The sequence below is a fragment of the Leuresthes tenuis genome, unplaced genomic scaffold (assembly GCF_036924035.1).
Source record: "Leuresthes tenuis unplaced genomic scaffold, fLeuTen1.0.hap1 SCAF_3, whole genome shotgun sequence".
NCBI classification, from domain to species: domain Eukaryota; kingdom Metazoa; phylum Chordata; class Actinopteri; order Atheriniformes; family Atherinopsidae; genus Leuresthes; species Leuresthes tenuis.
Genome location: NW_027325357.1, coordinates 1862672 through 1882969, shown reverse-complemented (window position 1 = coordinate 1882969; position 20298 = coordinate 1862672). Strand labels below are relative to the sequence as shown.

General features: G+C 47.6%; 1 protein-coding gene across 3 annotated transcripts in view; it reads left to right on the top strand.

Moving 5' to 3' along the window:
- rnf123 (ring finger protein 123) overlaps positions 1-20298 on the top strand; it is a 109887-nt gene that overhangs the window by 7473 nt on the left and 82116 nt on the right. For 2 of the 3 annotated variants that reach the window (XM_072381378.1, XM_072381379.1), the window contains exons 7-23: positions 601-686; positions 769-855; positions 930-997; positions 2093-2218; positions 2570-2684; positions 2769-2873; positions 4324-4449; positions 8603-8695; positions 8773-8846; positions 8933-9050; positions 10002-10101; positions 10304-10365; positions 10648-10719; positions 11917-12040; positions 13549-13650; positions 19690-19790; positions 19907-20099. In XM_072381378.1, the coding sequence (XP_072237479.1) occupies positions 601-686; positions 769-855; positions 930-997; positions 2093-2218; positions 2570-2684; positions 2769-2873; positions 4324-4449; positions 8603-8695; positions 8773-8846; positions 8933-9050; positions 10002-10101; positions 10304-10365; positions 10648-10719; positions 11917-12040; positions 13549-13650; positions 19690-19790; positions 19907-20099 (1752 nt within the window). The remainder of the gene's footprint in view (positions 1-600; positions 687-768; positions 856-929; positions 998-2092; positions 2219-2569; positions 2685-2768; positions 2874-4323; positions 4450-8602; positions 8696-8772; positions 8847-8932; positions 9051-10001; positions 10102-10303; positions 10366-10647; positions 10720-11916; positions 12041-13548; positions 13651-19689; positions 19791-19906; positions 20100-20298) is intronic. The other variant, XM_072381380.1, reaches the window with a different exon arrangement.

The following is a 20298-nucleotide window of genomic DNA, read 5'->3' as shown; positions in this document are numbered from 1 at the left end:
TTGCACTCTTTGCAAATAACTTGCTCTTGTTTAACGTCACTTTCCCTGAATTCGAAACAAGTCCAGACAATGGATGTCGCTCTGTTTCCCCAGATGCTTCTGGATTCTTCTCGGCTTTCAGCATGACTTATTCTCATCAGTCTTACTCACAGATTCATAGTCTAACCAGCTGCCTGCAGGCTGTCTAACTGTGTTATTCAGGCAGCTTAATGAAGCCTTAACCATGCTGTCGCCCCCTGGTGGCTGGTGGACTACTGGTTGAGAACATGTGGTTAGATCAGTGTTTCTCAATTCCGGTCCTCATGACCCACCGCCCTGCACGTTTTCAATGTTTCCCTCCTTCACCACACCTGATTCAAATGAATGGCTCCTTATCAGGCCACTGCAGAGCTTGATGACGAGCTGATCATTTGAATTGAGAAACACTGGGTCAGATGCAGGCAGCAGAGCTGCATTTTAACTGTAAATATCGTTGACGATCAGGTTAATTTAATTGTGGCCTCAAAATACGATTAATTGTGCCGCCCCAGTTCAGAACTTCACTCCCTCTGTGTTTTAGTCCCGTTTGAGCTGCTTGTTTTTACCTGAATGTGTCTGCAGGGAAATGGGCCTACGAGGTTCTGATCTCGTCTCAGGGTCTGATGCAGATCGGTTGGTGTACTCTGAGCTGCCGCTTCAACCAGGAGGTACCACTCACTCACAGTCTGACAGCTGCTTTTCACTTGTGTGGAGCTGAAACTGGAAACATGGTGTGATGCTTTCCTTCAGGAGGGCGTGGGCGACACTCCGGACTCGTACGCTTACGATGGAAACAGAGTGAGGAAGTGGAACGTGACGACCACCAACTATGGAAAGGTGAGGCTGTGCGCGGCGTCGGTGTGTCTGTGTGTGTGTTCGCTGTGAGCTTAACCTTCTGTTTCCCTGCACAGTCGTGGGCGGCCGGAGACATCGTCAGCTGTCTGATCGACCTGGATGAAGGAACCATCACTTTCTGCCTGTGAGTCCCTCACCTCAGCTGGGTCAGGCAGGCTAACACTTTCCCTCCGTTTCCAGTCTTTATGCTAAGCTAAGCTAACCTTCATGCAGACCTGACAGAGCATCCTGAAAATGTTTCACAAATTTCAACCAAAAGACGTCAGTTTGGAACCTGAACCGTCGGTTCTCAGTAAGGCGGGAACATCTGACCCGAACGGGAGCCGTGAGATCGAGGGTGGGGGGGGTTCTACACCTGTGAAATCATCCAACCTGTGTGGAGGTGGTGGTTCGGTTTATTTATTTAAACCTTTATTTAAACATCAGTACAAATATGAAGCTGAAGAATCTCTTCTGAGAGGGATTTTTTACCTCTTTGTCTCAGCTGCAAACATCTGTAGAAGAAGATTAAACTCTTGTTTAATGGAACGTGTTGTTGAGCTCTGCCTGTTCTGGGGGGTGCAGGCTGTTGGAAGATAATTACGCTGGCAGCAGGTTAGCAGATGAACTTATATTAATTCAAAAGTCTGTGTGTGGATAACGATGAGCAGCTGAGCAGAGTTTACAGCCTGTTATAAACGGCGTTCATGCAGCTAATGTCCCTGCGATCAGTCGGCATCAACCATACGTTTAATGAAGAACAAGATTCATTTCTAGAGAAGAACCGTGATGTTATTTACATGAACATGGAAGGACGCATTTTAGAGTCTTAACGGGGAACTTTTAGGGAGGGCTGCACAATTAATCCATTTCAGTCTGGATTTTGGCTTCCTTTGATTAATCGATGGTCGTCAGACGTTAAAATACACGTTTGATGCCGTTTTTCTCCTCTGAATTTATCAGAATGAGGATCAGCAGTTTGGTTTTGATGAGAAGAAGCAGGAATGTAGCTCAGAGTTCTGTTCACATGTTATTATTCAGCCCTCCGTCAGGGTTCTGTAGCTCCGTTTGTGCTGTGAAACATCTGCAAATGTTATTCAGAAGAGTTTAATCATTGATTAATGACCTCACATGTTCTGAGGATCTGCTCAGTGAGATGAGTTTAGCCCCACCTGTACGAACGGTGCGTTCAGGTGCTGTCCGACGCTGCTGAGCCTCAGTAACTGTCCTCTGTCCTCAGGAACGGACAGTCTCTGGGAACGGCCTTCACCAACATCAAGATGGGCCCCGGCATCGCGTACTTCCCCGCCATCAGCCTCTCCTTCAAAGAGTCGGTGGCTTTCAACTTCGGCAGCAGGCCGCTCAGATATCCTTTCCAGGCAGTCGTTCGTCTCTTCAGACGCGCTTCACACATCTTCAGGATGTGTCTGAAGCTTTATTTGTCTCTGAGCTGGAGGCCGGCAGCTCCGGGGAATGAAAACCTGAAAGTTATGACATCATTCAGCCGCGTCTTTGACCTACCTTTGGTGTTTCAGGGCTCTGCCCTCTCTGAGCTGCTTCACCAGAGAAGTGAGCTCTGTAAAGCATGACGGCAGGTGCTGATCTTACGCATGAAACCACGTTAATTCCCCAGATTTGAACCAGAGCCCTGACCAGAAGCAGATCCTCTCTCTGTCCGATCTCTGCTGTGTTTCCTTTAACCCGAGTGGCTCCTCACGTACCCCGTCGACGGATATCTGCCCCTCCAGGACCCCCCGGCTGCAGACCTGGCCAAGGCCCACAAGCTGCTGGGTTACATGAAGAACGTCCTGACGACCTCCATCGACTCTCAGGTGATCTGGTGACCGGTTTCAAAGCAAAGACGATGCTTTTCCCGACCTCTCTGTGGTTAAAGACGGCGTCTGTTCTCTGTTCAGGACGAGAAGCTGCTGGAGAAGGAATGCTCTGTGTGGAAGCTTCATGGGGAACCGACGGTCCTCATCACTCTGGCCCACATCTTCAACCACTTCGCTCCTCTCATGGTGAGTGTTTGTGTTTGTGCTGCATTCACAGAGCATGGTTCATCAGGTTTGTTTCATCGTCCTTTAAAGGTAAAATCCCTTCTTCCTGTCCCTGGGAGCATGAAAGTTCCTCATTTAACGAGCCGTTCTGATTTTCATTTCTAAAGTACGTCGCTCCTTAAGTTGGCTCCGCCTCCTCTGTTAAGCCCCGCCCACTCACATCCACCCTGCTGGACGGATGAAGCCAGCTTCTGGTGGAAATGTTCTGCTGTCAGCTGCACTGAGGAGCATGCATCTTCCATCCAGCAGCAGCCTCAGAGGATATAAGAGCCCAGTGGGTAAACTATATCTGAGGGTAACGAGTTACGCTGTTTGCTAGCATCTGCTGCTAACTTACAGCTAACTGCTAAACTATTTCCCCGCATATATCAGGGCGTCTGAAGCCACCAGCAGGTGTAAAACTCCCCAAAAACACAGCCCTGGTATTTATTTAGTTCCTCTTTGTTTGAAAGTTCCTCATTTAAAGAGTCGTTCTCGTTGGCTCCGCCTCCTCTGCTAAGCCCCGCCCACTCACATCCACCCTGCTGGACGGATGAAGCCAGCTTCTGGTGGAAATGTTCTGCTGTCAGCTGCACTGAGGAGCATGCATCTTCCATCCAGCAGCAGCCTCAGAGGATATAAGAGCCCAGTGGATAAACTATATCTGAGGCTAATGTTAACTTAAATTGCTAACTTGCAGCTAAACTATTTCCCTCCGGGATCAACAGAGTAATTAGTAACTAGTAATTAGTAACTAGTAGCATATAGAGCTGGAGGGTTTTTGGTATCTTTAGCCAACGTACAAACATACAGAAACTATAAGCATTATGAGGTCCAGCCACAAAACACCAAGACAGAAAACGAGCAGAACAGATGATTTTCAGCCACAAAAAAGTAAAAATAAAAGCAAGAGCGCCATCTGTTGGCCCTGCTGTGCTGTAACCACGACGTCAGATTATCTTAAAAACTGGCTGCTTCTAATCCACAGTTCTGGTGGAAAAGTTCTGCTGTCGGCTGCACTGAGGAGCATCTTCCACGACTTCTTCTGCATTTGTCTGCATGAGCTGCAGATGAACTGTGATGAAACTAAATATTAGAGGTTTAAAAGCCTTTAAATGTCTTCATGAAGCTTTGTTGGAGGATGATTTAAAAGCTCCAGCAGCTCTGATGAACTGATAGTGACGCAGACTTTGGTGTTAATGAGCAGCTGTAAGCACAGCATCCACCCAGCAGGGGGCGCTGCTGCACCTGGTAAATGAATATCAGCTGCAGCTCACATTAATGCACAGTGTGTGTGTGTGTGTGTGTGTGTGTGTGTGTGTGTGTGTGTGTGTGTGTGTGTGTGTGTGTGTGTGTGTGTGTGTGTGTGTGTGTGTGTGTGTGTGTGTGTGTGTGTGTGTGTGTGTGTGTGTGTGTGTGTGTGTGTGTGCAGTGTAAGGTGTACCTGGTGGAGGACGTGCTGATGAACTTCCTGTTGGGGATTCTGGAGGGAGGCGGCTCGGTGGACGAACATCCGCTCATTCAGCAGCTGCTGGACCTCTTCTGGCTGCTGATGGAGGTAAACCTGGACCTAAACCTTCTTCATCACAGCCTGAATCACCCTAAACCAGGGGGGTCAAACTCATACCTCATACACAGTGGGCCAAAGTTTTAAAGTGAACAAAGCCGCGGGCCAAGGTTGAACTAATTAACCTTTTAATATGGAACCCAACAAGTTTAGATTTAACAATGAATACTGAAGCAGCAAGGCTTAACTTTAAAGTCCAGGGGTGCAAAACTGCTAATAATAATAACAATAATGATAATAAAAACATATCAATGGCATATTAAATTAAATCTAAATAAAATTGAATGCCTCCTTTCTGTTTGCAGCCTTCTGATTTATGTCAAAATTAGCTTCTTACACAGGCTAATAAATGTGAAAATAAAATAACATAAACCTCTTTTCATCTCCTTTACTTTCTGGCTCCTTTGAGCTGTGTCCAGGTCCTTATATTTGTCCTGGTGTTTCGTTTCATAGTGTCGTCTAATATTATATCCTTAGTTACTCCTTAGTTACTCCTTAGTTACTCCTTAGTTACCCCTTAGTTACTCCTTAGTTGCTCCTTAGTTACTCCTCAGTTACTCCTCAGTTACGCCTTAGTTACTCCTTAGTTACGCCTTAGTTACTCCTCAGTTACTCCTTAGTTACTCCTTAGTTACGCCTTAGTTACTCCTTAGTTACGCCTTAGTTACTCCTCAGTTACTCCTCAGTTACTCCTCAGTTACTCCTCAGTTACTCCTCAGTTACTCCTTAGTTACTCCTCAGTTACTCCTTAGTTACGCCTTAGTTACTCCTCAGTTACTCCTTAGTTACTCCTTAGTTACGCCTTAGTTACTCCTTAGTTACGCCTTAGTTACTCCTCAGTTACTCCTCAGTTACTCCTCAGTTACTCCTCAGTTACTCCTCAGTTACTCCTTAGTTACTCCTCAGTTACTCCTTAGTTACTCCTTAGTTACTCCTTAGTTACTCCTCAGTTACTCCTTAGTTACTCCTTAGTTACTGACACGTTGGCTCCACAAACAAGACAAACAGGTCTGTCTTTTACATAAACAGATATTCTGTCTCCCACCAGTTCAGAAAAGTTGTATTTTCTGCCTTTCTTTTGGCCATTTTTTGGTAGGTAACAGTGACAGCTGTGGTTTTAGGTCTGGGGGAGAGGCGGGGGGCACAAGAAGACCGCTAGCATAGATGCTACTGACACAGAGGAGGGGCGTGTCTGCCTCTGTCCTAACTGACGCGCCAAAACAACAGCAAAGCATTATGGGATTTGTAGTATAAGCGGTGAATGCGCTGCCGCCGTATGATACTGGCGGGCCAGCTCTAATATTAATTTGAAATTGCCTCGTGGGCCAAATATAATTACACTGCAGGCCAGATTTGTCCCCAGAGTTTGACACCTATGCCCTAAACCCTGAGCTGCCTTCTCCACCAGGTAAAGTCGGCTTCTATCTGTCGAGCTGATCTGAACACAAAGCAGAACTCAGCGTTGTTTATGATGTTAAAAGGTTCTTTGGTTTGAATCCCTCCTTCCTCCGTCTGCAGGCTCAGCTGCTGTCAAAGGAAAGAAAAGCTCGTGTAAATGAAATAAAATCTAATGCATGAATGTTCTGAAGCAGGACAGAAACATACAGCGACCCGGTCCAACCTGAACACAGTTAACTCACAGAGAACCAGACATAATTACTAAACCCAGCAGCTTGTTTGTGACAGTCCACCTGAAACCAATTAAAGCTAGTTAGATAAAGATGAATCCATCCTGCTTCCACACAGGATCGCATGATAACAGGATGTACATGCAGAGCACGTTCCTCAGCAGCAGAAAACAGAACAAACCTCTTCTACTCCACCTTTTCTCTTCCATACACTTATTTCTCTTCATGTTGTGCATCCTCCGTCAGACTCGCTTCATTTCCTGCTGACTTCTCACGTTGGAAATCCCAGTTTCTCTCCCTTAAACATCTGTTACCAGGTTGGGTTTTTATCTTTGTTGTATCGCCACAAGTTAAAAACTCAACATAAAAGCTCCATAAAACCTGTTCCTGAAGGTTCAGAACATACCAGAAGATCTGAGATGAATGTTTCTGTATTTATCAGACGCTTTTATCCAAAGCAACTTACAAATGAAGATATAACAGCTTTATAAAAAGCTAACAATAAGCTAACAATAAGCTACATAGAAGGAACCCAGGAGTCCGACTCTGTCAGAGGGGACAGAGCAGAGATAGGGTGCAGGCATAGAAGGAAGTGCAGAAAGATAAAGAGCAGAGATAGAGGGGGTAGGGAAGTACAAGGTAAGTGCTGGGATAGGAGATGCTCTCTGAAGAGCTGGGTTTTCAGGAGCTTCTTGAAGATAGACAGGGACGCCCCTGTTCTGGTAGCGCTCGGTAGGTCATTCCACCATCGTGGGACGACACATGAACAGAGTTTGGATTGTCTTAGGCGTGGTGTAGGAGCTGCTAGACGACAATCCTGGGACCAACGGAGGGACCCAGTTGGGACGGAAGCCTTTGCAAGAGCATTCAAGTAGATGGAGCCGTTCCATTAAGCTCTTTGTAGCCAACATCAGGGACTTGGATCTGATGCTGGCGGCTAAGGGCAGCCAGAGGAGCTCAATGAACAGAGGGGGGGCGTGTTCTTTTAGGCTGATCCAAGACCAGACGCACCGCCGCGTTCTGGACCATCTGCAGAGGTTTCACAGGCTGGAGAGCAGTTAGGAAACCAGTTAGGAAACCAGTTAGGAGACCAGTTAGGAAACCAGTTAGGAAACCAGTTAGGAGACCAGTTAGGAAACCAGTTAGGAGAGCAGTTAGGAAACCAGTTAGGAAACCAGTTAGGAGACCAGTTAGGAGACCAGTTAGGAGACCAGTTAGGAAACCAGTTAGGAAACCAGTTAGGAAACCAGTTAGGAGAGCAGTTAGGAAACCAGTTAGGAAACCAGTTAGGAGACCAGTTAGGAGACCAGTTAGGAGAACAGTTAGGAAACCAGTTAGGAGACCAGTTAGGAAACCAGTTAGGAAACCAGTTAGGAGAACAGTTCGGAAACCAGTTAGGAGAGCGTTGCAGTAGTTGAGGTGGGAGATGACCATGGGCTGCACCAGGAGCTGGGGGGCATGTTGGGACCGAGGTAACGTGATCTTTGAAGGTTAGTTGGTCATCAATCATGACACCCAAGTTTCCAGCAACCTTTGATGGAGCCAGAGATTCAGTTTGGATGCAGATGCTGTGGTGTATGGTTGGTTTGGCTGGAAAGACGAGCAGTTCGGTTTTTGGGAGGTTAAGTTGGAGGTGATGGGCTTTCATCCATGTTGATATGTCAGAGAGACAGTCTGAGATTCAGCTGAGACCGTGTGGTCGTCAGGTGGGAATGACAGATAGAGCTGGGTATCATCAGCATAACATTGGTATGAGAATCGGATGATCTAGCCCAGTGAGTTTGTGTATATGGCAAAGAGAAGAGGTCCCAGTACTGAACCTTGGGGGACCCCTGTGGCGAGGTGGTGTGCTGCAGTGTGACCAAACCAGGAAACCCAGAAAGACCGACCAGATGAAACCAGTTAAAGCTTCATAAACCAGCAGCAGGGTTTTAAAACCAACTCTCTGATGGAAAGGAAGCAGCGCAGAGGCCTCAGATTCTTCTTCTTTGGCTCCAGAGACGGTGCGCTCTGTTTGTTTTTGTTTATCGAAGGAAATTCTGGATCATCCAGGTGTTTATTTAGTCTCTTTAAACCAGTTTAAACCAGTCTGTGGAGCGACCTGTTGTGGTCGAATGCATCAAACTGAGACAGAAACGCTGCTGTCGTCAATTTTAATTGGATGTCGTTTATTACTTTAACCCTGCGGCATGCTGGGAAAATATGGAACAGTTTCCTGGGATGGTCCTGGAGGCAGTTCAGTTTTCAAGGCCTCAGAGACCAATTAAAGCAGAGTAAGCTGTAAATGTGAGAAGGATTTAAATTCTTTAGTAGTTTTTACAGCTGAATAGCTTTAAACCAACTTCATAAAGTCTGGATGAGCTTCGGTGGCTGGATGTGTGATAAACCTGCACCCGTCCTCCTTACTTCAGGAGGTTCTGGGGTGGAATGGACCCGCCCCTGTGACTGAATGTCCATCCTCTGAGGTTCAGAACCTGGTGACGGACCCTGTCCATGTCTGTCTGTCTTCTCCTCAGGACTACGAAGTGAACGAGTGTCTGAAGCAGCTGATGATGTCACTGCTGAGGGCGTACCGCTTCTCCCCGATCATCCCGGACCTGGGCTTCCAGGTAAGCCCCGCCCCCTGCTGCTCTCCCCCAGGCGGCGCCCACATTGCCGCCGTCACCGATGATTCTGTCTGTTTCAGATTCACTACCTGCGTCTGACCACGGCCATCCTCCGCCATGAGAAGTCCAGGAAGTACCTGCTCAACAACGTCTTATATCCTTCAGCCGCTCCACCTGAAACTGTCTGAGCTGAAAGATGCAGCCACTGTTCGGGTTTGTTGTCTCCTTAACAGACGTTACGTTCGATGTTCTGCGTTCGGTCGTGTTTTTCTACATCAAGACTCCTCTGAGAGTGAAGGAGGCGGGGCTTGAGGAGCTCATCCCCACCACCTGGTGGCCCACGCACTTCGATAAGGAGGTAAAACAATCATCCTGTCCGAAGCCCTCACAGCCGCGATGCGTTCAGGGACCCTCAGAGGTGGAAAGGCCTCCATATGCTGGAAAAATGAATGAATTTTTTATGATTGTGGCAAGAATAACTGCAGAAATGTGTGTTTCTATATAAAATATGTCTTAGTGGGAATTATATAACATGTGGAGGTTGGATGAAGAAACAGTGAAACAAGAAAATGAGACTTTTTAACATTTATTTATGTTTTCTATGTGCAGCTTTAAACTTTAAAGTTCTTAGAGTTGGAGTCTGAGGGAAGTTTTTAACTTTATGTTGAAGTAAAAGACAAAAAAATCAAGAAATGATGTTTGTTAACAGATGAAACGACATTAGTTCAAATTCCAGCTTATTTTACCCAAAATGCTGTAGTCTTTACCTAAATTGGCGTCAATAATACAGTTTTATTACCACTCAGCACATACTTTCATGTGGCATCTCTATCTTTTATTATGTTCATGTTAATCTTTATTTGAATATATCTTTAATTTGAAGTCATTTAGAATGTGTTGCAGGTCTGAGGTGTAGAAATGATGTTTGTTAACAGATGAAATGAAGCTGAACAGGAAATAAGTCGAGTTCAGAAAACAGACTAAATGGAAAATTGGTGTTTATCTTCACCCCATCCTGTAGTTTTTGGATTGGAGCATCTTATTGAATCGGTTTGTCTTTGGTTTTCTCTCCTTTTGCTTTATTCTGCTGTTTCCTGCTGGAGTTAAAGTGACTCCATCTGAAATGAAGCTGAACAGGAAAGAAGTTGAGTTCAGGACTGTCTGACGTTTATTTTTAAATTCTCCTGACGCTCTTTTTCTGGTTTGTGGTTCAGAGCAGAACCAGCTGAGTCCCGCCTCTGACCTTCAGCTGTCCTCAGAGATCATGAAGCTTTGGTTCTGACATTTCTTCCTCTGGTTGGCATCACAGGGCAAAGATGAGCGCGAGCCCAAAGATGAGAGCGCCGATGAACGGCTGAGGCGTCGAGCCTATGAGAGAGGCTGCCAGAGGCTGAAGAAGAGGATCGAAGGTCTGCTCACTGTGTGATTTAGGGTTTGGCAGCCGGATATAAAGACAGAAACCTGCTGATTGAGTCATGCTTTAGCTCTTAAGGTTAAAACATCGATGTGATTTACAGACATGAGGCTGAACTGACTGCACTGAAATGTTAGCATCGACTTGTCTCTGCTCTCTTCTTCTCCTGCTGGACTGAACTCTCTGTTCTTCTTCAGTGGTGGAAGAACTGCAGGTTCAGATCCTGAAGCTGCTGCTCAACAACAAAGACAAAACAACGGTATGTTCTGTCGTCTGTGTCCCGTCGTCGTAGCAACGGGGTTGGAATCATGACATCACCAACACCTGAGCTGCTTTAACTGTCTTTAACTGATTCCAGGTGATTTACTGTGAGATTAATTCAGATTATTTACACCAGAAACCAGGAGAGGAACCTGGAGGCATTTGTTGATCTCATCAGACCGAGTCTGTGTTTTGTTAAGATGTTCTGATGCAGGGCTCGGTCAGCAGAACCGAGCCCTGCCTCAGAACAAACTGCAACACCTGAATCTGTCTCTTTCAGGGAGAAGCCTCACGTTACATCTTCCTCAACAAGTTCAGGAAGTTCCTGCAGGAGAACGCCAGCAACAGAGGGGTAAGAACCAGCTGATGGAAGAACACTCAGCCTTAATGCTTCGGTCCAGTCAGAAATCCTGCCGCAAGCTTCTCTGTTCGAAGTAACCGAGTAAAGACGAGGTCAAACTTTAAACCGTAAGATTTTAGTTCAGACTGAACTCCGACTGATTGGGTCTGTCAGGATTTTTCATGCTAGAACCTCAGAATGTGGTTAAACCAGCGTTTAGCCAGGTCCAGGTTCAGCTTCCTGTCGTTTCTTCTTCTTCCTCGCTCCCCCAGAGCTGAAGAAGGTCAGCTGGACTTCTTCTTCTTGGATCCTGAAGAAGTTTCACCTCTTATCTGAAAGCTTCTTCAGTTCTAAACTAGTTGGTGGGGAGTTTCAGCCTGTAGCCAGCAGAGGAACCACCTGACTAATGTGTGGGTCATTTTCACCTGTGAGTTGTTTACCTGTCTGAAAGAGCATGTTTTGGTCACATGATCCAATGGCTGTGAAAGCTCCTGGGGAGGAATCATTGAAGGAGCCTTTCAGATGAGGTGAAACGTCTTCAGGAACCAAGAAGAAGTCGTCCAGCTGTTCTCCTCTGCTCAATAATCAGGACGGGATGAGCTAAAAGCACGGACAATCATCTCCTGATTTAGGTTAATTCCTAAAGTGATAAAACATGATGGAACTTCGCTGTTTACATGCTGATCGAGGCTCAAATCCTGGCTCAGAAAAACACCAAGATTGCATAAAGTAGGTTTAACTGAAGAAGACTGAATGAAAACCCATAAGCGGCTCGGTTTTATCTGAAGAAATGTGTCTTCATGCAGCTCAGAAATGTCATGAGGCTTAAAAGAAACTTACTGCTATCATCTGGTGGGAAACACCTTTAAATCGACCCCAAAGGAGGCAGGTACAGAGCAAACAGCACCGGGCCCAGAGCAGAACCCTGGGGAACGCCTGAAGACGATGATGTTGAATTACAAACATTTACTGAAAGACTTTCCAGAAGGATATGAGGAGAAAACCCCCTGAGGGGCAGTTCCTGATGTAGACACCCCCTAAAACACATGTAAAGCAGCCAGTTTATCGGATTTTAGTTCAGACTTTCGTTCACATCTTTGTTTTCTAAAAGGTTAGAAATCAGCTGAATCAAGGAGGAAGTAATCCGCTGTTTGATGATGAATATGAATGAGTTTCGGTGCAGTAAACGTGTGCGTTTGTGTGTTTAAGCAGCACCCCACGGCTCTGTGCCCTCCAGAGTACATGGTGTGTTTCCTGCACCGCCTCATCACGGCCGTCAGAGCCTGCTGGGACGAAGGCAACAGGAAGTCCGCTGGCAGCCTGGGCAGCGAAGGTACGACTCGCCTGTGTGTGAAGGTTGAGCTGAACCAAGGTGTGCGAGGTTCTGTGGAGGCTGGGCTCGGCGTCGGTGACCCGAATGACCCACAGAGGAGTCGGGTGGTTCAGTGGAACAATAAATGATCAGAGATTTCATTTGGAGGCGCCTTTCACATTCAATTCAATTCAGTTTTATTTATAACGCGCCAGATTACAACAATTGTCATCTCAAGGCACTTAAATAATAAAGTCCAATTCAAGCCAATTGGAATTCAATTCATTGTAATCATAATCCAATTAATTCATATAGAGCCAATTCAAAAATAATATCCGAGCTAAGGAAACCAACAGATTGCACCGAAACTTGTCTTCAGTCCAATCTCCCGTCCTGAGCCTGAGGGACTGTGGAAAGGAACGACTCCCTTTAACAGGAAGAAACCTCTGGCAGAACCAGAACCAGGAAGAAACCTCTGGCAGAACCAGAACCGGGAAGAAACCTCTGGCAGGACCAGAACCAGGAAGAAACCTCTGGCAGAACCAGACTCAGGAAGAAACCTCTGGCAGAACCAGAACCAGGAAGAAACCTCTGGCAGAACCAGAATCAGGAAGAAACCTCTGGCAGAACCAGAACCAGGAAGAAACCTCTGGCAGAACCAGGAAGAAACCTCTGGCAGAACCAGAACCAGGAAGAAACCTCTGGCAGAACCAGGAAGAAACCTCTGGCAGAACCAGAACCAGGAAGAAACCTCTGGCAGAACCAGAACCAGGAAGGAACCTCTGGCAGAACCAGAACCAGGAAGAAACCTCTGGCAGAACCAGAACCAGGAAGGGTGTCCATCCGCCTCGACCAGCTGGGGTTTGAGAAGACAGAAAAGAGGGAAAAGAAGGGGGAAAAACACCATAACACCATTCAAAGGATACCTGCTGGAACAGGGAAACACAAGTTAATAACCACAATAATGTCACAGGGACATAAAATCATTTGAGAAATTAAACAGGAGGAAAAGAGAGCAAAGTGAGGAAAGGTGTGACAGATGATCTCCCCCAGCAGGCTGGGCCTATAGCACTAATGGACAATAAAATCACACAGATAGAGAGAAACAACATTAAAAACGATGTAAAATGGAACAGAATTGGAATTAATTAGAGTTTGGACTAGAGGAGGAAGCTGTATGTTCTGATAACATTAGTTTATGTGTGAATTAGGAACCGTGGCGGGTTAACGGGACGTTGGTTTTTCCTTTAAATGTGTGAAAGGGGCTCAGGTGTCCTCACCTTTCAGGTGATAAAATCTGGGTTTTTTTCAGTTAACAGAGTGGATCTTTTGTTTGCTGATTATCTCGTCCTGTTAAAGCTCCTCCGAGTCTGACAGCTCCTGGATAACAAACCGTTTTCCCACAGACAGTGTTGTCATTAATTAAATCTGTGTGTGAAAGGTGAGGCAGACTGTTGGCTTTCTGCTGCGTCTCATTAAGGTTGTTTATCTCTGTTTACATCCCTTCTTTCTGTCTCCTCCACCTGCAGAGGCCTACGTTCCCCCTCAGCTCTTCTACAACGGGAAGGTCGACTACTTTGACCTCCAGAGGCTGGGGGGGCTCCTGTCTCACCTGAAGAAGACACTCAAAGGTTGGTGTGTCTTTGTTAGCAGCCGTAAAATTAGGAGAAACACATCGACATCGGCGTTGGTTTGTGATGAGTCGGCTGATTGTGCCAAGTCACCTTTATTTATAGTATATTATTTAAAGTGCTTCACAGAGTAAAAACAGCAGCAGGATAATACATGAAAACTGCAGGCTTCAAATCTAAATCTGACTGATCTAAATCTGGAGTAATCCAGCAGAGAGGTTATGAAGGCATGGATCAGCCTCTTCAAATCTTTAGGGGGGAGCCGGGGCTTTACTTCAGTTTTAATTTATCTGGAAGTAGCTGGATCTGCCAGCTGAAGAGATCTACACTTTCCTGGGTGAATATCACAGGCAGCTGGACCAGGAGCGCCCATGTCGAGAAAGTCAGGATTTCCAAAGACTGTAACCTCGGTCTTATTTTCATTTGGCTTCAGGAAGTTTAAGATCATCCGTGACTTAATGTCATTCAGGCAAGCAGCAGCTGCAGCAAAACAGTGACAGGAAATGTTCTGTTTTTCATTGAAACTGATGTGAAGAGCAGCAGATGTGAGGAGAAGAGCATGGGGCCCAACACAGAACCCTGAGGGACACCACAGGTGAGAGAGGCCTTTTCAGAGGAACCACCAGGTGGCATCAGTCCACCTGTCTGATAAGGACTGAAACCACCTCAGTGCAGCTGCTTTTATGCTTTTCAGTTGCAACAGAAGGATGAAATGATGTCTTCTGTTCCTCATGTTGACGTCTCAGCTGCTGGAGCTCCTCCTCTCTGCTGATGATGAGGAGTTGAAGCCTTCATCCTGCTCATAAGTCCAGAAGCTTCAGCTGCTGCTCAGTCACACAAAGCCTTACTGAAGGAGGTGAAGTTGTGCCTTCGGTTCTTTTTCTCTCAGCTAAGAATAGAAGAAGCTCCTGACACGTGGAATCTGAAGGCAGGTAAAGTGTGGAGAGGAAGAGTTTCCTCTCTGAGGATCAGTTAAACTTCTAGAGTTACACGAGGGCTGACAGGATACTGCAGGCTGCTTTGTGTTTATCAGAAACTGAGACGCTCTGAAACTGTCAGTTAGCATTATTATTTATTTTTATATTATTATTTATTTAGGGCGATCTCCCGGCAGAACGGGCTATGGAAAACCTGAGCGTTCTCCTCGGTAACTAAGCGAAGGAGGAGCGCAGCTATGAAAGTTACAAACATAAAACTCTCCAAACTGTGAGGAAAACAGAAAAGCTATGAACACTTTACCAAACAAAGAAACACTCTCCTAACGAGGTGGAATAAAACAAAAGACGCACTCTTAACTAAACAGAGGCTCTATGAACTTTAACGATAACTTAAAGCTCTCCTTTAACGGAGGCGACTGTGAAACGTTACAACAAAAATCACTCCTTCAAAACGGAGGAAAAACAAAGCTATGAAACTTACCGTGTTAATAAATAAACTAAGTTTAGGGATAAGAATAATTTACAAAACAAGGTAGCACTGCTGGAGGATGGCTCACTGCAGGAGGATGGCTCACTGCAGGAGGATCTCTCACTGCAGGAGGATCTCTCACTGCTGGAGGATGGCTCACTGCAGGAGGATGGCTCACTGCAGGAGGATGGCTCACTGCAGGAGGATCGCTCACTGCTGGAGGATGGCTCACTGCTGGAGGATGGCTCACTGCAGGAGGATCCTCACTGCTGGAGGATGGCTCACTGCAGGAGGATCCTCACTGCTGGAGGATGGCTCACTGCAGGAGGATCCTCACTGCTGGAGGATGGCTCACTGCTGGAGGATGGCTCACTGCAGGAGGATCCTCACTGCAGGAGGATCCTCATTGCAGGAGGATCGCTCACTGCTGGAGGATGGCTCACTGCAGGAGGATCCTCACTGCAGGAGGATGGCTCACTGCAGGAGGATCTCTCACTGCAGGAGGATCTCTCACTGCTGGAGGATGGCTCACTGCAGGAGGATGGCTCACTGCAGGAGGATGGCTCACTGCAGGAGGATCGCTCACTGCAGGAGGATCCTCACTGCAGGAGGATGGCTCACTGCAGGAGGATCCTCACTGCTGGAGGATGGCTCACTGCTGGAGGATGGCTCACTGCAGGAGGATGGCTCACTGCGGGAGGATCTCTCACTGCAGGAGGATCGCTCACTGCAGGAGGATCCTCACTGCAGGAGGATGGCTCACTGCAGGAGGATCCTCACTGCTGGAGGATGGCTCACTGCAGGAGGATGGCTCACTGCTGGAGGATGGCTCACTGCAGGAGGATGGCTCACTGCAGGAGGATGGCTCACTGCAGGAGGATCCTCACTGCAGGAGGATCGCTCACTGCAGGAGGATCGCTCACTGCAGGAGGATGGCTCACTGCAGGAGGATCCTCACTGCAGGAGGATCCTCACTGCAGGAGGATCGCTCACTGCTGGAGGATGGCTCACTGCTGGAGGATGGCTCACTGCAGGAGGATCCTCATTGCAGGAGGATCGCTCACTGCTGGAGGATGGCTCACTGCAGGAGGATCCTCACTGCTGGAGGATGGCTCACTGCAGGAGGATGGCTCACTGCAGGAGGATGGCTCACTGCAGGAGGATGGCTCACTGCAGGAGGATCCTCACTGCTGGAGGATGGCTCACTGCAGGAGGATCCTCACTGCAGGAGGATGGCTCACTGCAGGAGGATGGCTCACTGCAGGAGGATGGCTCACTGCAGGAGGATCGCTCACTGCAGGAGGATGGCTCACTGCAGGAGGATCCTCACTGCAGGAGGATCCTCACTGCAGGAGGATCGCTCACTGCTGGAGGATGGCTCACTGCTGGAGGATGGCTCACTGCAGGAGGATCGCTCACTGCTGGAGGATGGCTCACTGCAGGAGGATGGCTCACTGCTGGAGGATGGCTCACTGCAGGAGGATCGCTCACTGCTGGAGGATCGCTCACTGCAGGAGGATGGCTCACTGCAGGCCGATCGCTCACTGCAGGAGGATGGCTCACTGCAGGAGGATCCTCACTGCTGGAGGATGGCTCACTGCAGGAGGATGGCTCACTGCAGGAGGATGGCTCACTGCAGGAGGATCGCTCACTGCAGGACGATGGCTCACTGCAGGAGGATCCTCACTGCAGGAGGATCGCTCACTGCAGGAGGATCGCTCACTGCAGGAGGATGGCTCACTGCAGGAGGATGGCTCACTGCAGGAGGATGGCTCACTGCAGGAGGATGGCTCACTGCAGGAGGATCGCTCACTGCTAGATCGTGGAACTATGGTTCAAGACAAATGGCTGGTAATGATGCTCATGGGGAGAGACAACATACTGACACAAGACAGAAATACAGACTGTTTGAACACATGAGGGACCAAAGGGGAATGGGTGGAAACACTTTGGGGATCAGGGAAGACAATCTGACACAAGAGGAAGGGCAAGATATCTGAAACGAGAGGAGAAGGTCAGGAGAAGGTCAGGAGAAGGTCAGGTGCTTTCAAAATAAAACCGGAAATGACGAGACATGGAACAGAACGTAAACCGTGACAGAAACAGTTTAACACCTGGATGACATGCTTATTAAAAGTCTGCATCGTCTTCTTCACTGTCTGCTCCAGCTGAACGGCTTCACATCCACCTCCTCTTTTATTTCCTCCACAGGAGGCTTTAAAGTTGTTCAGATCGTTTCAGCCTCAGCTGACTGACAGAGACGCTCCGACACAGACGTATTCATCCACTAACAGCTTCATGTTGGTGGAAATGTTGCTGATGCATCGTTTTCACACCTGTTTTCTTTTCTTTGGGAGCTTTAAGACTCGTGCATCCAAGCCTTAAAGCAGTGTGCAGCAGCTCGACCGGCAGGGATGTGATGAAAAATGAATCACGTACATTTAATGGCTTTCCTCTGGAGGCTGGCGGCGGTGTAAACAGACGCCCTGCTGGGTTTGAGCAGGTGCTTCGTGACATTTCTCGCCGTCGTCAGCAGATGTGGGCGTCGGGTGGATTGATGTCGCCTCTGCAGACTCCGGCGTGCTGCTCAGTCAGCGCCGGCGAAGACCGAGTGCACGTCGAAATCAATTACCCGCTGCAGCGGCCCACTCGTTTCCCCTCAGAGGTTTTATGTAGCGGAGCCGCTCACTCATCATCGCAGCTGAAGACGTCTTGATTCTCCGCACCGTCAGAACCAGGATTTATTTCTTCAGTTCATTTAACCAGGAACAGTTCGGGCCTGACAGTTGTGACCAGGTCAGATCAGCAGTTATTAGCTGACTCAGCGAAAGTTTGCTGTCATCCATCCAATCTAAAGAAAACCGAGCTTCACCCTCCTACTTCTCAAACTTATTTTTATTTGTAAGATTTGAGAAAAAGTTGTGACTCAGCAGCTTCATCCTGCAGAAACAGCTGTTCTCAGAGTCTCATCCTGATGCTCAGTGATGCAGGATGTTCTGCTGATGTTGGACTGGACCTCTGCCTCTGATACTGCTGACCATCACATTCTGGGCTGAGGTACTGGGTGGGTGTATCAGGGTCTACTTTGGAGTGGTTCCCCTCATATCTACCTGCACCATCATGTCTGTGGCTGCCTCTAAGTACAGCTCCTCTTCCACTTCTCTGGCCTACGGTGTCCCACAGGGTTCAGTTTTGGGGCCTTTATTGTTCCTGTTATATCTGCTCCCTCTTTAAGGACAAATCCTCTCACTGTGCAGATTACATTCAGCTGTATTTCTCTTTAACATGTTTCTAAGCTACAGATCTTACTTACTTTACCTATTTCCTTCCTTACTTATTTAACTTCACGAACACAGTAGACACCAGACCAGTTTACATGAATTAAGTTAATATATAGAACAAATAACTACAGAAACAACAGCCATAAACCTCTAAACCAGGGGTTGGGAACCTGTGGCTCTTTTGATGACTGCATCTGGCTCGCAGATAAAACAAAATATTCTCACTTGTTTTAATCCATCCATCGATTTTTCATGTCCTGCTCAGGGCTGCAGGAGCATTATTTTAATTGGATGATGCTGGACTACGTTGCAGCGTAAAACAGGTAAACGGCCCCTTTTGAATCAGTCTGCTCGGTCATTAGCTCAAAGCTAACCCTTCGACGAAGAAGATGGCGAAAAGAAAGAAAGATGATGAGTATCGTACATTTCAGGCCGAATGGACTGAAGAATTCGCCTTTGTGGAGAGAGCAAATTCTGCGGTGTGTCTAATTTGCAAAGACAAAATTACATCGATGAAACGGTCGAATGTAAAGCGGCACTTTGACACGCGCCATGCTACCTTTGCATCAAAATACCCGGCAGGAGACAGCAGAAAGAAAGCGTGCCAAGAGCTACTAAAATATATTATATGGCTCTCATTGAAATAAATTTCCAAATTTTTTGCTTTCATGGCTCTCTTAGTCAAAAAGCTCTAAACTATCAGAATAATAATGAATTTTAAAAACAGACTGATCTGGATCAGAGGTTCTGTGAGATTAAGACTAATTCCGAGTTATTTCTCCCTGAAACCTGGAGGTTATCTCCTCCATTCCCTTCCTGTATGAGCCTCCGAGTTCCCGTCAGATTCACAGATCGTTTCCCTTCCCTCCTCCTGTTTGTCTGTGCTCTGTTTCCACATTATTCCCCCGTTCTTCATCCTCTCCTCTTCATCTTCAGCCCCCCGCCTGCTCCTCTGCAGCATCTAATCAGACATTGATCGGTGCCCCCATCGTTCAGCTTTAATTCGCTGCCCCTTCATCAACAACTAACTGCTGTCACCAAGTGTCATCTGTTTTTCAGCAAGCGTGACCTCATTTATTGATTAGTTCACTGATTGGTTTAATTAAACGCCACACAGAGCGTTTCCATCAGGGTTAAATACACGCCGGAGGACGGAAACGCTGACGGAGAAGTTCTCCTGTTCGGACTCATCAGACCCTCACTGAGCGGGTTTGTTCTTCCTCTGAGCTCCAGCCTTTCTCAGCTGGACAGGATGCTGGTGGTTCTGTTCATTCTGTCCTCACTGATGCTCCAGAACAGATGAAACCGGGTTGAATGAGATAAATCTGTTCTTGTTGATGTTCTGTTCCAGATGATCTGGCCAGTAAAGCCAACATCATCATCGACCCGGCAGAGATCCAGTCGACGTCCATGGACGACCTGGACGAGGACGAGGACAGCGGGGCGGCACAGGTTGGTTTCTGTACCCACGCTTATCCTGACCCGGTATACTGGTCAGAACCTCTCAGCAGGTCTTCAGGACCATAACTGGCGTGCGTTTTACCTGATCTCCTGTTCTGTAACAACAGAGGCCGTTTGGCGCTGTGGCGATGGGAGGAGCTCTGGCCAGGCCCAGCTGGTTGAGTTCTCCCACTCTGGGTCGGGCCAACCGGTTCCTGAGCACCGCCGCCGTCAGCCTGATGACGCCCAGACGACCGCTGACCCAGCCGGAGAAGCTGAAGGTCCGCACGCTGGCTGTGGAGCAGCGCACCGAGGAGGACAGTGAGTGAGGTTTCAGTGCTTTATTCAGAGTGTCGACCCGTTTGGTGTCAGAGGTTCTGCTTCCTGTGTGGCGTTCGGCTGGCGTTCGGCTAGCGTTCGGCTAGCGTTCGGCTGGCGTTCGGCACGCTGGGGACAGTAATATCTGACAGGAAGTTTCTGTCATCGAGTCACTCGACGAATCGTCTCAGTGAGGAAGAGT